Below are 18,920 nucleotides of genomic sequence, written 5' to 3'. Positions count from 1 at the left end.
TCAGTTTACTCTTGGCTCAGTGCTCAGGAATCACTCCTGGCAGGCTTGGAGGCCATACTGGGTGCCCATCTCCTCTGTGTCAACAAAAACACCCAGGTAACCCAACATTTATATCCTACTGACCATCTCTAGGATTTTCTTCCAGGAGCTCTGATACCTATTCTGTAAGCATTATACACGCAGACACAATGACAACAGCATCCTGGCCAAAAACAATCTTAAAATGGTTCTGAATTTCAGAAATGGAAGAATAAAAAAAACTAGTTCTTGGAACTAATGAAATAGAATAACTTCCTGTGTTATCTTGACTAAGACAACATTCTTCCCTGGATTCAAAGTCCAATAATAACTTCAACTACCAATGCTGAATACTTACCATGCTTGGCATTTCACATGTTCCACAGAGAAACAAAAAGGTAGGGCTTTCCTCCATGAAAGAACAGGCTCTGAGAACCTGAATGACATACCTAGCATTACCCAGCTAATAAGTTTCAAAGCTGGGCTTCAATCTCTGGTCTACCTTCAAATACCCTAATCTTCCCACCACTTCATTGTTCTCAAGATCAAAAACACATTAAGACTCACCACAAGTAATTCTTCCCAAATGCTACATTTACAATTATATAGCTAATAAGATATATAAATGCATAAATGCAAATATGGGGGGGAAGAGAGAGAGAGAGAGAGAGAGAGAGAGAGAGAGAGAACTCTTTCAACTCAGTAGGACAAATAACCCATTTTAAAAGTAGATGGAGCAGCCGGGGAGATAGTATAGTGGGTAGGGAGTTCACCTTGCACCCAATATGGTCTCCCAAGCCTGCCAGGAGTGATTCCTGAGCACTGAGCCAAGAGTAAATCCCTTAGCACTGCCAGGTATGGCCAGAAAAAAAAAAAACAGAAAAGTAGATGGAGGGTTGGGGATAGGATATAGTTTATCAGAGCATTTACTTGCCTCGTATGTGTGAGGCCCTGGATTCAATCCCCAGCACCACAAAAAACAGTAAGTATTTTTTAAAAAAATTAAAAGCAAACCTAAGCAAATAAATAAAAATGGGCAGATCCCCGGGGCCAGACAGCTCAATAGCTCAGGGATCACTTCCTACAACCATAAGGCCTGAGTTCAGCCCTCTGTTCCACCTGCATGCACTGCGCCCCACCACTTCCCGCCTGGCAGCTCTACGATGTATGACCCTCAGTGCTGCGGATCGTTCCCAGCCGCAGCAGAGCCTGAACCAACCCCTGGCAGGCGTGTGTGTGAGCACCATAACCAGAGAGTACAAGCCCCAAGCAGTGCCCGAGCCAGAATGTACACGAGCACAGAGAAAGACACCATCCCAGCTCACCACAACAAAGGAAAGGAATGAGGGGGGCAGGCAAGGGGCTGAAGGGTTCAAGACATTTCTCCAGAGATCATCCAGGGGCCAATAAGCACATCTGAAGTGTTCAACATCATAAGCCGGGAACGGAAATCAAAGCCCCTCGAAAATGCCACTTGACACCCCTAGAACAGTCCTAGTCAAATACACAGGCAATAACAGGCAGGGCGAGGACATGGAGGAATGGGAGTTTCTGTCCAGCATTCTGAGACTGTAAATAGCACAGGGCTGGCTCAGACACAAAAGGCACCTACTGTGCAAATGGGAGACACCGAGTTCAACTCCAGGTGCTAAGCAGGGGCACCGATTGAGGTGCAGACACCCCTGCTGTCAGGGACCCCACACATACTACAGCAGAGAGTGTGCAATCCCCAGGGCTCGGCCAGGATATGTGAGCACAGCAACCTGATATGCGACCCCCAGGGGCATCAGAAAACCAAGGTATGGGACCCTGGTTACTGCAACAGCAGCAACAAGGAGAGAAAATAAGACGTTACAAAATGGGTAACACCTTTACAAATAAAATCAATGAGCGCAGTCATTTTGGAAGACAGTTTGAAAATTCCTCATAAAGTTAAACATTGGGGCTAGAGGATAGCACAGCGGTAGGGCGTTTGCCTTACACTCGGTCAACTCAGGTTCAATTCCCAGCATCCCATAGGGTCCCCCTGAGCACTGCCAGGAATGATTCCTGAGTGCATGAGCTAGGAGTAACCCCTGTGCATCGCCAGGTATGACCCAAAAAGCAAAAAAAAAAAAAAAAAAAAAAAAGTTAGATCTCAGTGCATCAATGGCCTTGATCCAGAGACTCAGCAGTGAATCCCGGAAGACAGCAGCTGGCCGGAGATCTCTCTGGACCCATACCAAGTCAATTCCATTGAGGGCACCTCAGATGGAGTGGGTGCGCCCTCTTCGCCCACTCCAGATGAAACCCCAGTGGCCACAAGCTTCCAGAAGCAAAAGCCAGGTATATGGGTCAGGCCACATGGCAGTGGCTGAGACAGGCCGTCCCTTCTCACCTGATTTCCTGGCTGTCACACCCATGGACTGTCTCCTGGCACCATCTCAGCACATCAACAGTCTTGATCCAGAGACTCCCAAATGAACCTCAAAACAGATTAAGCTCCCTACAGAGATGTCTCTGGACCCCAACCATTTACAATTTTAGAATTCCGGGAGCACGCGACTGCTTTTGCGGTCGCATGAACTCTCATGATATTCATAATAAGCAATAGAAAATAAATTATCTAGCATCTGCCCCTGGCAGGCAGGCTTGAATGGTGGTGGGAAAATTCAAAATAATGATGGTGGGAAGGTGTAATGCTGGGATTGGTGTGAAATATTAAATGTAATCAATGAATATGAATGACCTTGTGAAAATAAACCTGTTTTATTAAAAAGTTAAACATAGGCAAGGGAGCTCAGATAGTGTGTGCTTTGTATGTGAGGGGGCCCTGGGGCCATCCATGACACCACATGATCCCTCATTACCTCTGGGAGCAATTCATGAACTGCACTCAAAGTAGCTCCCCTATAACACTGGGTGTGCATCCAAAAAAAAAATCAACAACTAAAGTTAAATATAGCTATCAGACCAATAATTTTACTACTAAGTATATTCCCAAGACAAATAAGAATATATCTCTATACGAAGATCTGTACACAAATGTTCAGAGGCATTATTCATAATAGACCAAAAACAAATCAAATGATAAAAGATTAATGAAAATGACACACCAGATACAATGGAATACGACTTGACTATCAAAAGTTATGAGGAGCCACAGGCCAGAGCGATAGTATAGTGGGTAGGGTGTTTGCCTTGCATACTGCCAACCCGGGTTTGATCCTTGGTGTCCTGTATGGGCCCCTGGGCACTGTCAGGAGTAATTCCTGAGCACAGAGCCAGGAGTAAGCCTTGAGCATCATCAGGTGTGGCTCCAAAAACAAACAAAAAAATTTTTTTAAAGAACAGAGAAAAGGATAAGAAGCGATTGCTATTAGGTATGAAATTCCATTTTTTTTTCTTTTCTGTTTTGGTTTTGTTGGGCCACACTCAGTGTTGCTCAGGGCTGACTCCTGACTCTGCACTCAGGGACCATTCCTGGCAGTGCTCAGGGGATCACAGGGGGTGGCAGGGATAGAACCTGGGTTCATGTGCCAGGTAGTACCCTATCCACTGTACTATAGCTCTGGCCCCTTAAACATTTTTCAGTGGGGGTTTTGGATCACATCTGGCTATGCTAAGGGCTTACTCCTGACTGTGCGCTCAGAAGGAATCACTTCTAATGGGGTTTGGGGACCATCTGTGCTGCCAGAGATCGAACTTGAGTCAACCTTACATAAGGCAAGCATCCTCCCAGTTGTACTATCTCTCTGGCTCCCAGAATTTCTTTGGGGGAGGGGGAGAAAAGTGTTCTAAAGCTAAATTGTGTTGGTTGTACAACCCCATGAATACACTAAATAACACTAACTTGTACACTTTAAAGGAGTTAATTGTACGGTATGTGCATTACATCTCATAAACCTGTCTTTTACAGCCTTCTAGTTCAGACTATCTCCAAGGTTCCTTTCTAGACATAGCAATCTCTGAGACAATGGGGAAAAAAAAAGTCTTCCTAGCAACTACAAACAGCTTTCAGAATCTGATCCTGATTCTCTTAGCGTGACAAGAGTTTAAGGGAGTTAACATACCCGAAGTCAATCCTTACATGAGATCACCAGATCTCCAGGAAGCAACAAAGAAAACTCAGGTGCTTTCGAATCAGTTTAAATGTTTTAGAATATTTGCAAAAGCCATATATCAGGCTTCTCTGAGATGAAACTAAATATCTTTGCCTCAGCTGGAACTTGTATGATTTGTATGACTAGCTTTAAAGTATTTTGACAGGGATGAAGAGCTAGGACAGGAGACAAGGCACTTGCCTTGTGTGCCCATGACCCTGGTATGAATCCCCAGCACTACATATAGTCCCCAAAGTACTGCAGGGCTCAGTACTTTGAGTAGAGTCAAGAGTAACCCCTGAGAAGCTGGAGTGATAGCACAGCGGGTAGGGCGTCTGCCTTCCACGCGGCTGACCTGGGTTCGATTCCCGAGCACTGCCAGGAGTGATTCCTGAGTGCAGAGCCACGAGTAACCCCTAAGCATCACCAGGTGTGACTCAAAAAGAAAAAATAAATAAAAAAAAAGAATAACCCCTGAGTACTATGGGGTAATTTGAGCCTAGAGACAAAAATGTCAATAAAAATAAAACTTTGACACTCAATGTACAAAAAAATAAGAAAACATGGTATTAGTAGTGGGAAGGGCACTGGCCTTGCATGTGGCCAATCCAGGTTTGTTCCCCAGCATCCCATATAGTCCCCTAAGCCAGCTAGGGGCGACATCTGAGTGCAGAGCTGTTAAGTCCCATGCACTGCTGAATGTGACCCAAAGACAAAAACAAAAAAGAAAGAAAAGATGTATTCATCTAAGTGTATTTTTTGATAGGCAAAATGTTTCAAAAACTGGTACCCATGACAAATTTCTGGGTTAAACGTTTAGGAGATGGTAGGGGAGATATTCAACTGGAGCACATGCTTTGCATGCAGGAGCCAAGTTCAATTCCCAGAACCTCATGGCCCGAAGTGCCACCCGGAGCAGTTCCCAAACACTCATCCAGGAGAAGCCCCTGAGCACTACTGGATATGATCCCCACCGCCCTTGCCCAAAAACTAAAAGCCTAGAAATACAAATGAGGAGAAAGTGTACTGGTAATAAAGTGTTACAGAAACAATTCACCTTATCTAACTGTGAATCCTACTCTGTTTCCATTTTCATCTATAAAAATCAATTAATGTGGCTCTGACACCACAAAAATAAGTCAACAAATGTAACAGCTATTATCAACGTACTATGAAATTTATGATTTTCCCATATTATATAATGACCTCCTTAAAATGTCTGCCAAGAAGGTAGTCCTCTATAAATTCTCAGTTCCTACAAAGAACTTTCTTTAGTGACATATCATAAGAATAAACAATACTGGAGCCAGAGAGATAGTGCAGTGGATAGGTCATTTGCCTTGCACAAGGCTAAGCCAGGACTGACCCCCAGCACCCACAGGGTCTCCAAACCCCTGCTAGGAGTGTTAAAGAGTAGGCCCTGAGTATCACAGGGATGGCCCAAAACTATCCCCTCCCAAAAAAAGAGGAGGAGAAGGAGACAGTACTAAATACCAAACACCAATAAACAATAAACACAGGCTGCAACGTCTAGAAACCTACTTAAAAGTAGCTTTAGTGGGCTGATGTGTCTCAGCAATAGGGCACTTAACCTTGTATCTATGATGGAAAGAGGGAGGAAGGGAAAGGGGAGAGGAGAGGCGGGGAGAAGGAGGGAGGTAGGGAGGGAGGAAGAAAGCCTTATAAAGCAATGAGAAGAAACTAAAAAGAAAGCAATGAGGGAAACTAACTAAAAAGAAAGTAAAGTGTGTTTGTCTACTGCTGACAGCAAAAGTCAACAGGAAACACTTCAGTATAAAGCCTCCCTAAATCATGGAATGTCCCTCATTAATAATAGCCAAGTCATCGTTCCTTCTCATACTTTTAAAGCCCAGCACGTCACCTAGAGAAGAGAACTGAGAAAAAAGACAACAAAGAGAACAACCTTCATAATAATTGATCTCTGGCCCTCAAATTCCAGAATGGAAAAGGGAGAGAAGGAGGCAACGACCATAAACCAGCATAAAATCATATTTATAGCTAGTGCACTACGGTCTTCTATGTAACTTTTTTTTAAAGTATTTTTTTGTTTTTTAATTAAGAGCAAAAAGCTAGGGCCCTAGTTCAGAGGCTTTAAATGCTCCGCCATCAGGCTTAAGGCGGTGAGTTCAAATGCTGGTGGGGCCGCACAGGCCAAGGTGATGAGGACACTTCCTCTGCAATTTCCAGCCAGAAGGGAAGATGACTCAGTGGTTTAACACCCAGACACCAGCATTACAACTTGTGGTGACTGAGCCACATTCCCGTGTGAGCCATGGATATGTATATATCGGCGGCCTTGAGTTAAAGTGCTTGTCCAGCAAGTGCCAAGCCAGGAGCTGAAACCTGGCCACTGCTCAGGGAAAAGGAGAGAAAAGCATGACAGCTGGGGTGTCAGAAATCCTAGCAGGAAAAGCTGGAAGAGGGTCAGCGGCCCAGACAAGTATGAGACCAGAAGCTTCATCCCTGATGCCCCCAAACACTCACATCCCCAGAAGGGGAAAAATAGAATTTTAAAAAATAGATGAAAAAATAAATAAATAAATAGCTGAGGGTTGTAGTTCAGTGACAAAGCACTTGTTTTGCCTATGTGAGACCCTGGATTCGGTCCCCAGCACCCTCAAGAAACTTAAATATTTGTAAAACAAAATGAAAAGCTGAGGCTGGTAATGTGGCTGAAGTGATAAGAGCACATGTGTAGTGTGTGAAAGGTCCTGAAACTGATCCCCCACCACTGCAGGGTTCCTACCCCCCCTACCTGGGAGGCCCAGAGAGATGGTATGAGGTTAAGGCACTTGCCTCATGTGAAGCCACCCCTGGTTCAATCCCCAGCACCTCCAGGAGTGATCCCCGGACACACAGCCAGGAGCAGCCCAAGCTCGACTGGGTGTGACCTAAACTAGAGCGAGAACCAGGATGAGAGTGGATAGGGCATTTGCTTTGCAAGTAGCCAACCCTGATTCAATGCCCGTATGTTCCACAGAGCCAGCCAGGAGTGATCCCTGGGCCAGGAGTAAGCCTTAATTACGCACTGCCAGGTGTGGTCCAAAAACCAGAAACAAACAAACATACAAAAACCCAGAGAGAGAGACCACTGTAAAGAGGGACAGAGCGATTGTACAGGTAATATTCTTGCTCTTGCCTTGCCTACAGCCAACTGGGGTTCACTGTGCCCCCCTCCCCCTGCCAATTCCCACCAGAAGTGATCCCTGAACCCAGGACCAGAAGTAAGCCTGAGCACCATGGGGCATGATCTCCCAAAATTAAACACAAAATTAAACACACAAATAAATCAGGATTATGGGGGCAGAGCAATAGCACAGTGGGTAGGGTACTTGCCTTGCATGCAGCCAGCTGGGTTTGAGCCCCAGTATTCCTTATGGTATCCTGAACCCTACTAGGAGTGATGCAGGAACATGTAATAAGGAATAAGCCCTGAGTACAGCTGGGTATGGCCCCTCCAAAAAAGGGAAAAAAAATAATTCGCACTTAAAAAAAAAAAACAACTGCTCAGTGTCCAGTGCTTGGGGGTCAGTGGCAATTGCCAACTCAGCCCTCAGGGCCATCCCTGGGTGATAAAATGGTGCAGGGATCCTGTAGGCAAAGCATGCGTTCCAGTCCAGTGACCAATCTCTCCGGCCCCTAGCTGTCAAGCAAACTCATAACAAACAACACTGGTTGAGGGCCATCAATGAGAAAGAGGGCTGTTTATGGCATTTCTGGAAGGAATGGATGGTTAGAGGAAAAGAAGGCAAAATATTTTAGAACAAAGCGATATTCAGGCCAGAGAGAGAGAGCACAGGGCCTCACGTGCTTGTTTTGCACGCAGCCCATCCTGTTTGGACCCCAGGCTCCACGTACGGTCCCCTGGACACTGCAGAGATCATTCTTGAGCAGCAGCTCTTGGAAGAGCCTATGAGCACCACAAGCTGTGCACCTGCCCCCTCAAAGAAAATAGGAGGTTTTTGGGTTTTTTTTTTTTTAAACACATTCAGAGACTTGTAACGAATGTTTTAAAAGTTATTCAACTTGCTAGGTTAGACAAATCAGAAAAGTCAAACTACTATCCTCCGTCCTCAAGCAACAAAAGTTATCCCAAATACCAAAAGCAGGAAATTTTCTATTTCTAATTCAGTATCATTATGGAGAGAGAAAAAAGAAAATCAGAAAATAAACTCATTTTTAGGAAGTAATATAGAATCTGATCACAACTATACAGGAATAAAATGATTCACCAGGGGACCAGAGACAGCACCGGGGCTAATAAGGTACATAACTTTCCCAAGAGTCCCCAAATTTTGCCAGGTGCAGCTCAAGGGAGCCCAGAGCACCCAGGGGGCACCTTCAGACCCCAGCAGCAGTGTATCCATGGGCCCAGTGGGCTGAGAATCTGAGGAAGAGACCCCTGGACTTCCTGAGTGGGAAGCCCTCCTACCCCCCCCAAGAAAGGGGGGGTCAGAAAGATAGTGCACCAGGTAAGGCACTCACTTGCCTTGCAGGTGGTCAACATGAGCGCCATCCTCGGCATCCCATATGGTCCCCCAGCACTGCCAGGGGTGATTACTAAGTGCAGAGCCAGATGTAACCTCTGAGCAGCCCAGGTGTATTGTGTGTGGTACACCGCCCACCCCACAAAAAAAAAAAAAAAAAGAGAGAGAGAGAAGGGATTCATCAACTCAAAAGAATATATTGAAACTTCTTTAAAATAAAAATAATACACTTATCCTTGAAATATTATTTCTGTATTTACATAATATATATACAGATAATTAATTAGCCCACTCTGATGTATCCATATTCACCAAAATATAACACAAGTTAAAAAGACATCACCCATTTCTGAACCCTACAAAAGCTTATAAAACTTCTCACTAAAAATAAACAAGGTATATTTCAATATAACAAGCTACAGTCCTGCAACAATTCTGCCAACCTATACAAAGGTTACAAAGATACAAAAAAAATGACTTAAGACTTGGCCCCTGGCTATAAAATTGACATTATTACAGAGAACAAACTTGCAAACTTTGTGGGAACCAAACTTGGCCAGGTAAAAAAAAGTTGGCTAATGAGAATCAAGAAACAAAGAGAACAACCAAAGGCAGGAACAGAGAGCACAATTAGAAAACCAGAAGTGCTAAAGTGGGACAAGGGGGAAAAAAGAATGTGGATATAAAATGATGGTAGTGGTCCCTGGCCCCGCAGGGCATTGACACTGAGACACCAACTTAGCACACCACATCCCAAAGCACTTTGATTTGATTTCAGCTAGAAAACTCTCACTAAGAGACCATTACTGTTCCATTACACAATTGAGAAAAACGAAGCTGAGTGAGGTTCACTTGATATCCAGATGTCAACATAGCTGGTAGGAGACAGAGCCTGGACACACATCCAGAACCATCTGACTTAATTTCACCATATGCTCCAGCAAAAGGAGAAATGAGTAAATAATGCAAACAGTTTTGTTTTGTTTTGTTTTGTTTTGGAGGGGTTGCCACACCCAGAGATGTTCAGGGGCTACTCCTGGCTCTGAGATCAGGAGTAATTCTGATCTCAGAGATCAGAATATTTAGGGAACCATATAGAATATTTAGGGATCAAACCCAGATCAGCCACATGGTAGGTAAGTGCCTTACCCACTATTCTATCACTCTGGCCCTGCTAACAAGAAGTTTTATTAAAGATAAAAACAATAAACCTCAATGACCATTGACACAGAGGGTCTTCATTTGCAACTAAATTGACTTTCTAAACTGCTTCTGACATTACTTCCTTCATCTACAGCTGTCTGTTAAAACAAACAATTATAAAAACAGCAAGGGAGATGGCTCATGTTGCAGTGCCTATGCCTACCACATCCTGAGTTTGCTCCCCAGTGCCAACCTCATGCCATTCCACCCCCAATGCTTCTAGGTATAGCCTTGGTGGACCCTAGGCATTGCTGGGAGAAGTCTCTATTTCTTAAAAAATCTGAGTTCACACACCAGAGAGACTAGCACACATCCAAAAGAACAAAAGCAACCGCTGTTGGAGAGGATGTGGGGAGAAAGGGACCCTTCTACACTGCTGGTGGGAATGACGGCTAGTTCAGCCCTTTTGGAAAACAATATGGACGATTCTCAAAAAACTAGAGGTTGAGCTCCCGTTTGACCCAGCAATACCACTGCTGGGAATATATCCCAGAAAAGCCAAAAAGTATAGTCGAAGTGACATCTGCACTTATATGTTCATCGCAGCACTGTTTACAATAGCCAGAATCTGGAAAAAACCCGAGTGCCCTAGAACAGATGACTGGTTGAAGAAACCCTGGTACATCTATACAATGGAATACTATGCAGCTGTTAGAAAAAATGAGGTCATGACGTTTGCATATAAGTGGATCAGCATGGAAAGTATCATGCTAAGTGAAATGAGTCAGAAAGAGAGAGACAGACATAGAAAGATTGCACTCATCTGTGGAATATAGAATAATAGATTATAAGACTAACGCCCAAGAATAGTAGAAATAAGTACCAGGAGGTTGTCTCCATGGCTTGGAGGCTGGTCTCTCATTCTGGGTAACTCAGGGAAGGGACCACCAAGTAAAATGTGGTCGGAGGTCATGAGGGGGAAGGGTGATGCGGGCCAAATACAGACTAGAGACTGAACACAATGGCCACTCAACACCTTTATTGCAAACCACAACACCTAATCAGAGAGAGAGAACAAAAGGGAATACCCTGCCATAGTGGCAGTGTGGGGTGGGGGGAGGCGGGACTGGGGAGGGTGGGAGGGATGTTGGGTTTACTGGTGGTGGAGAATGGGCACTGGTGAAGGGATGGGTTATCGAACTTTGTATGGGGGAAACATGAGCACAAAAATGTATAAATCTGTAACTGTACCCTCACGATGACTCTCTAATTAAAAATAAACTAATAAAAAAAAAGTAAAAAAAAAATCTGAGTTCATTAAACAGGGGTCAAAAGTTTGAATTTTAACAATATGAAGAGCTTCAAGTATCTTGCAAAGAAAGCACTTATATAAAAATTTTTTCATGACCACGAGAAAAACAAAAGCAAAGTTTTTCAAACAGAAAGCAAAGATCTTGATATATCCAATTAGATGCAATTAGATTAATATGCTTCAAACACCCCTGAAGGAAAGCCAGAGAGATGCTACAGCTAGTAAGGTGTTTGCCTTGCATGTGGGCAACCCAGATTTAATCTCTGACACCACATACGGTTCCCTGAGCACAACCAGGAGTAAATCCTGAGCACGGCTAAGTGTGGCCCAGAAACGAAACTAAACAAAAACTGAAAAAGTAGGTATTCTATAGAAATACTTATAAAGTGTATCTAAATTAAATGTGAGAAAGTTAGAAACTCTTAAAAAAAATCTTTGGACTAGCAATAAACTCAGTTACTCACACACTTATTATTCAAACACAATATATAATTAACTTTTCTCATGAAACCTAGAAGAGGCTGAACTCTCCAGGAAAACTAGGCAACTGATAAGATTTATAGACTTAATTCTAATTTGATAAATGTATTGCTAATAGAAAATAAGAACTGCAGTCACATTGTTTCAACCTGTAAATCAACTTCTATGCTTTACAAAAATGTTTGTTGAACTGTCCGTTTTCATTACAGGATTGTTGATAAATGTCATTTCTTTCAATAATTACTCCTGCTTTTCTCTATAAAGAAAATACTGGGTGGAGAGATAGTATAGGTCCTAAGGTACTTGCCTGGCACACAATTGACCAGTGTTTAGTCCCAGCATTACATATGATCCTCCAATACTACCAGGAGTAATCCCTGAGCATAGAGCCAGGAATTAGACCTAAGTATAGCCAGGTGTGGCTAAAAACCAACAATAAAAGAAAAAAAAAATACTGACAATGGTCTTACCTATTAAATTCTAGTTATCTTGATTATAAATACAAGTAACTTAAATAATCAAATAAATACGTTTCCCAGTACATTGTCAAAGTTGAGGTAAACTACATCAGTCCCAGATATATTAACCATTAACCAAGACAGACAGTTTTTAAATCTGCACGAAATCCTTAAGGTCAATAAATGTCAAAATATGATAGTGTATGTAAATAAGAAATTTCTGCTTCAGTGGCTATGATTTGACAGCCTAGCTTTTAGGGCCCTAATTTTTTCTTAATAATATATGTACACTGTAAGTTTCCCCATTAAAGGAAAAATAGTTTGCATTGTGTTAGTTCCAGTTTTAATTTCTAGCTGAGTCAAAGTTCTAACAGACTTAAAGCAGGAAATCCAAAAGGAAATTCCATCATCAGTTCCTGGGGCTTGGTAACTCAAAGGTTCTTTGAAACAGATATAGAAGTTCTCAAACTATTATAACCTTACCTCATGTCTTCAAGCAAATCACATTCTGCTTGATGTTTGGCCTGGAGTTTGGTCATCTGCTCAACTTGAATGTTTTTCAGTTCTTGCGTAACCTTTACCTAAAATATATCATATATTTGTGAGGGCCTTAATAACAACCAAAATAAAATATCTAAATGTAATACTTATATTAACAAAGATCTTGCTCACAACTTCCCTGAAGGATATAAATCCATTATTAGCCACTTAGTTTTGTATATTAAAGATAGTCAATGAGGGGCCGGAGAGATAATACCATCTGCAGGTGGAGAGATAATACAGGTCCTAAGGCACTTGCCTGCCACACGATTGACCAGGGTTTAGTCCCAGCACCACATATGATCTCCCAATACTACCAGGAGTACTCCCTGAGCACAGAGCCAGGACTTAGACTTAAGTATAGGTCTAATCCTGGGTCTGACCAGGGTTCGATCCCCAGCATCCCCTATGGTCCCGAGCATGAGCACAGCCAGGAGGGATTCCTGAGTGCAGAGCCAGAATTAACCCTTGAGTATTGCCAGGTTGGCCCCAACTCTCCGCCTTCTGCCCTCCCCCCCACACACACACAAAGGACAGTCAATGAAAAATCTAGGCAAAAGCTACAAGATTGAAGGGGTGCAAAATAAACCGCCAGTTGGTCTGTTTCACACACAAGTTTTTTTTTTTGTTTTTGTTTTTGTTTTTTTTTTTGCTTTTTGGGTCACACCCAGCGATGCTCAGGGGCCACTCCTGGCCCTGCACTCAGGAACTACCCCTGGCGGTGCTTGGGGGACCATATGGGATGCCGGGGATCGAACCCAGGTCGGCCGCGTGCAAGGCAAACGCCCTACCCGCTGTGCTATCGCTCCGGCCCCTCACACACAAGTTTTAACAATCTATCTCTCTTCCAGAAAAGAAGGCAAAGGCATTAACACCCTAAGAGGTGCACAAAGCTTGGGTGGGAAAAGGGTTTGCCTAACGGACAGAACGGACACGCTCATGGCATAAATGCATGAATCCACTGCATAAAGTATTCTATAATGGCTGCGAGAAAGCACGTCTCAGGATGGTACCCTCCCCTTGCCAGCAGCGCATCAAACCACAAACCCTTTCTCACAAAGGAAAAAGAGCAAAAGTGACCTTCCAGCATATGCCGGGCTTTTAAGTCACCCCAGCAAGCTTGTCCCAGTGGCGGCTCTACTTTCAAATGGCCCAGAAAGAACAGCAAATGCAAGCTGGCCGCTGCCTCGGCAGGCCGGACCCAGGCTGGACCCGGACATCCAGGTTATAGGGGGACCCTGGAGCCCCCTTCTCCGGCCCCCCCCCCCCCCGGCGCTAGGGCGGGGGCGAGAGGGGAAGAGCGTGGAAAAAAAAGGAGGCTCGTTTAACTAGAGAAACCCGGGTTAAGAAAGAAAGAAGAGGGCGCTGACACGAGTCAGTTAGCAAATGTTTGCCCACGAGGGGAGGACAGAATAAGCCACCACCCGGCGCCCAGGGAGACAGTCACTAACCATCTGCAGGATTCAAAAGACAAGGGCACAGGCTCGGCCCCCAAGGAAAACTGGGGAAGGGGGCAGTGAAAAGGGTCTGGAAGGTCTTAAGGCGCCGCCGGGATGCTGCTGACACTGCCCCGACCCCAACCCCGGTCACCCGAGACCAGATCGCGGCGTACACGCCACGCACTGGCCGGTTCTAGGCGCCACAGCTTCCTCGTCCCCAAGCCGGAGGGGCGGCGAGGCAGGAGAAGGGGGCCTGCAGGGGGGAACCGGTCATTTCTCCTTTGCCCTTGGGGCGGGGGTGGGGGGCGAGGGGGAGGTGTCTTCCAACTTCTCCTGGGTCGCCCCGTGGGAAAAGCAGGCCGAACGTTAAGGTTAGGCAGAAAACCAATTCCCAGCAAACGTGCAAAAGAGCGAGGGGTGGCGACCGGCGGCTGGAGAGCCCAAACCTGGAACAGACTAAACAATCCCCCAAGCACACGGCTCTCTGCAAAGCTGCTGGGGCTCCCCCCTCAACACACCCCGCGCCTCCCCTCGCCCTCGCCGCAGCCCCGAGAATGCACTTTGCAGCGAGCAGCGCGGGGGCGCGCCCGCGAGCGCGCGCACACGCTCACACACACACACACACACACACACACACACATTCACGCACACGCACACACACACACACAAATGCACGCCCAAAACTCTGGTGAAATATCTGGGGGCTGGCCGGCGCGGTGGAAGGCAACCGAACCCTGGCCGCTCCGGCGTCGGAAGGCACCTCACAGGCTCACCCCCGAGCCTGGAGCCAACGGCAACTGGGTGACAAGTCCCAGGCAACGGCGGTCACGGCCCCTGGCGGAGGCGGGTGGGGGAGAGGAGGCACAGCGGGAGCCCGAGTCGCGTTGCAGGGACGCATCTCCCCCCCACAAGCCACAAAAGCCCCCCCTCCCAAAAAAATACACGGCACCCTCACCTTCCTCGGCGGCGGCTGCATGATGCTGATGGGACATCAATCCTCCTCCCCAGACGGCGGCCGCAGCGGGGACGCGGGAGGGCCGCGAGGAGAGGCGGCCCAGCGAGCCGGGGTGCGTGTGGACCGCGCGCCCCGCGAACCAGGACTCGCCGTGGAGGGAGCAAGGCCGGCGAGCTGCAGGAGGACCCGGGTCGGAGGGCGAGAGCGAGGAGGAGGCGGCGGCGGCGGCGGCGGCGGCGGCGGAGGAGGAGGAGGAGGAGGAGGAGGAGCGCAGGGAAGGCCTGGGGCTCGGGCGGCCCGGGGGGTGTGTGAGGGAAGGAGGCGGAGACGGCGAGGGGGCGGGGGCTCGGAGCCGGGGCTCAGGGTCTCCCCGAGGCTGCTCGCACGCGCCGACCGCCCTGTCCCCCGCCCCCACTCGGGCTGCCCGGCCCGGGGAGGGGGAAGGCGGCGCCGCGCCTCGGCCGGCTCGGGGCTCGGGCGCTCAGGCCGCGGGAATTTCCGGCCCCGGCGCGCGGCGCAGCGCCCCGCCGCGGCGGCGAGGACCGCTCGGCCCCGAGCCGGGCTCCCGGGGACCAGGCCGCGGGCAGGGCGCGGGGCCGCGGCGCGGGGCTCCGTTCCGCGGCGGGGGAACGCCGGGGGACCTAACGGATTGGCGCGGGCGGGTGGGAGCGGGGGGCCGCGGCCGCGGAGCACGAAAATCCCCCCGCCGCCTCCCACAGTGGCACGTTCCAAAGGCCTCCCGGCCGCCCTCCCCCACCCCGGAGCCCGCCGGGGGCTTCCCGCGCGCTTTCCCGCCAGCCCGCCGCGGCGCGCGCCGGGGCTCGGGGGCGCGCACGTGGGCGGCGGAGGGCCGGGCGCCGACGCACGCGCACAGGCCGCCCACGCCGCGGGCCCGGGAGTCTGCGTGTGCAGGGCCCGTGGGCACCCCCAGGGAAGTTTGGGCAGACCGGAGCGGGGACGGGGGCTGGGGGCCGCGCGGGCGGGGCTGGTTTTCATTCTTCTCGGCCTCCAACGCAACTCTGCCTCGAGCTGATGGACCAGCCCCAGAGAGGAGGGAAAAAGGGATGCGCTTGGACTAACAAGCCTACCTGTCGCAGGTGTCCGCCTGCTCAGACTCCTGCGGGCCCGCGGCGGTGACTCTGCCCTCCCGCACAGGAGCCCAAAGGCCCGCAGCTGCCTGACATTCAAGTCAGAGAGCAGGAACTCAGGATGGTGTGGATCTGGGATCCCCCACCCCCACCCCCTTGCTCTGAAAGGAAGGCTGCCCACCATAGGAGAATGGAGATCCTGAAGGTTACACCGCCACACTAGGATCTCTGAGGTCTTTATAAGAAACAGGTGCAGGTTTCTGAGCAAAAGTGCGGACCCTGCCAGTCCCTGAGGCAGGGTGCTCAGATTGGTTCACCCAGGCACATCTCCCTCCACACTGCTGTCCTCTCCATCTCAGTGGACAAGTATCTGTTCGCTTTGCCACCCTTCAAAGAACGAAAATGGGGCTGGAGGGGCCAGAGCGATAGCACAGCAGGTAGGGCGTTTGCCTTGCACGCGGCCGACCTGAGTATGGTCTCCCCAGCACTACCAGGGGTAATTCCTGAGTGCATGAGCGAGGAGTAACCCCTTTGCATCGTTGGGTGTGACCCAAAAAGAAAAAAAAATCAGGCTGGAGCAATAGCACAGCGGGTACAGCGTTTACCTTGCATGCCGCCGACCTGGGTTTGATTCCCAGCATCATCCTACATGGTCCCCTGAGCACGGCCAGGAGTGATTCCTGAGTGCAAAGCCAGGAGTAACCCCGGAGCATCGCTGGGTGTGACCCAAAAAGCAAAAAAACAAAAAACAAAAAAACAAAAAAAACAAAGAAGGAAATCTCTCTTTTCTTGTCAAGTGAGTTGATTTGTGCCACAGGGCTCTGGACTGGGATTTAAATTGCTGTATATTTTCTTTTCAGAAGTTGGAGGCCCAGTTTGTTCGTTCCTCAAATGTTTACTCTAGAGAGGATCAAAGTGACAGACTTTGGGAAGGCTCAGGAAACTTACCCCCAAGACCACATGGTCAGCAATTGGGAAGTGGCCCGAGTGATCGTACAGTGGGTAGGGCACTTGCCTTGCATGGAAGGCAACCTGGGTTCAATCTCCGGCATTCCATATGGTCCCTTAAGCATTGCAGGAGTGATCCCTGAGTGCAGAGCAGGAGTAAGCCCTCAGCACTCACAGGTATGGCCCAAAACAACAAAAAATTGGGAAGATGTGACTTGACCCCAGATTGTTGGTTTATCTACATTCTTGTACAATAAAATGATAGAATCAAAAGCTATGCTAGAGTCAGATTATTCTAAAGTGATACATGAACTCGGAGGTCATTCTAGCATACTTCTGATTTCCTCAAGGCCATTTAAAAGCCAATCATTCCTGAGAGTTCTTGATTACTATCAGACAAGGCCTGGGGCAGGGACTGGGTAGGTGGAGGGAGCTGGGTCAGCCTGGGGAGCTGGACCTTGGTCTCACTCCTCCCTCAATTCTTTGTGTAGCCTGGAGTTCTTCAGTCGCTCTTGGCACCTCCCACTTCCTCACCTATAAAACAGAGGTGTAATGCCAGACTTGTTATAGTAAATTGAATTTCTCCTGTCACCGGGCAGAATTCCATGCTCAATAAATGCTCACTGATTTGTTGTTCATTAAAAAATATTTACTATGGTCCCAGTTTGTGCCAAGCCTTGCTCCAGGCCCTGAGGGAACTAGAGGTGGACAAGACAACATCAGCCGAGGCCAGAGAAACCGTACAGTGGATAAAGCACTTGTCATGTTTACAGCTAACCCCACTGTATATGGTTCCCCAGACCCTGCCAGGGGTCACTCCTGAGCACAGAGTCCGCCCAGATCTTCACCCAGGCTGCGTTCTCCTCCAAATGACACTGGTTCACAGGGAAGGGAAGCCCAGATTCAGAGTCCTTCACATAGTCGCTGCTTTGCAGGAGCCATAGCACAGCAGGTAGGGATTTTTCCTTGCACATGGCCAACCAGGTTCGATTCCTCCGTCCCTCTCGGAGAACCCAGCAAGCTACCGAGAGTATCCTGCCCTCATGGCAGAGCCTGGCAAGCTACCTGTGGTGTATTCGATATGCCAAAAACAGTAACAGGTCTCACAATGGAGACGTAACTGGTGCCTGCTCGAGCAAATCGATGAACAACAAGACGACAGTGCTACAGTGCTACCCGTAGCTATAGAGACCATCTTCACTTCGCCTCTCTCCTCTGGAAGTGAGAGTCCTCTGGGAATATGAAAGTGCTCACGTTGGGCATCTCGGCGTTCAGTCACTAACCCCACCTGCTGGGCCTTCCCTGGGCATTTGTCTTCAGTTGCAGGGTAAGGGAGAGGAATGAGCAGGGGCTAGAGTGGGGTCTTCACAGGTGAAGTCCAGCCTCGCAACTTCCTTTTATGAGATTAGCGGAGCATCCGTGTGCCATTTTTCTAAAATGAAGAATGGCATTGGCTTTCTGGGATGATTTCCTTCTAAGTGTTTGGAAGCGCTGGAGCTGAGGGCAGAGCTCAAAGGGCTTAGAGTGCATGCCTGGCATGTCCTGGGCCCTCCATCTGATCCCTGGCAACATAACTGCCTAGTCACCTTTGCAGGAGAGTGAGGAACAAAAATAAATTAACTGATCAGGGTGTTATGAAGAGCGAGGAGGCAACAACAAATGTGTTTGCCTTTAACTGTTTTCCCAAAAATGCTGTTTAAAAAGAAATGTTGTGTCTAATATTTACCAAGTGCCTTTCCAAAACCCCACCTTTCCGATTACTTACTTTTTCCAAGTTCTCTCTTCACTGTAACCCTATGAGGGAGTGTTATATTCTTCACTTCCCAAACAAGGAACTGGAGCCTTAGCCAGATAAGGGGCTTGAACTGAAGTGATGGGTTTGGAGCCAGAACCTCAATTGCCTCTAGGAATGTTATAAGGAATTGCGAGAGTTGACCAAAAGAAAACTA

The 18,920-nt window shown here is 47.8% G+C and overlaps 1 protein-coding gene across 4 annotated transcripts in view; it reads right to left on the bottom strand.

Annotated features, from left to right (window-relative positions):
- Window positions 1–15,427, bottom strand: part of FCHSD2 (FCH and double SH3 domains 2) — a 248,452-nt gene extending 233,025 nt beyond the window's left edge. For all 4 annotated transcript variants that reach the window (XM_055142000.1, XM_055142001.1, XM_055142002.1 and 1 more), the window contains exons 1-2: window positions 14,936–15,427; window positions 12,485–12,582 (exon numbers count right to left, since the gene is read on the bottom strand). In XM_055142000.1, the coding sequence (XP_054997975.1) occupies window positions 12,485–12,582; window positions 14,936–14,956 (119 nt within the window). In that variant the 5' untranslated portion in view covers window positions 14,957–15,427. The remainder of the gene's footprint in view (window positions 1–12,484; window positions 12,583–14,935) is intronic.
- Between the last annotated feature and the right edge of the window lie 3,493 nt (window positions 15,428–18,920).

The sequence above is a fragment of the Sorex araneus genome, chromosome 6 (genome assembly GCF_027595985.1).
Source record: "Sorex araneus isolate mSorAra2 chromosome 6, mSorAra2.pri, whole genome shotgun sequence".
NCBI classification, from domain to species: domain Eukaryota; kingdom Metazoa; phylum Chordata; class Mammalia; order Eulipotyphla; family Soricidae; genus Sorex; species Sorex araneus.
Note: the sequence above shows the minus strand (reverse complement) of the source record. Positions and strands in the feature narration are given on the sequence as shown.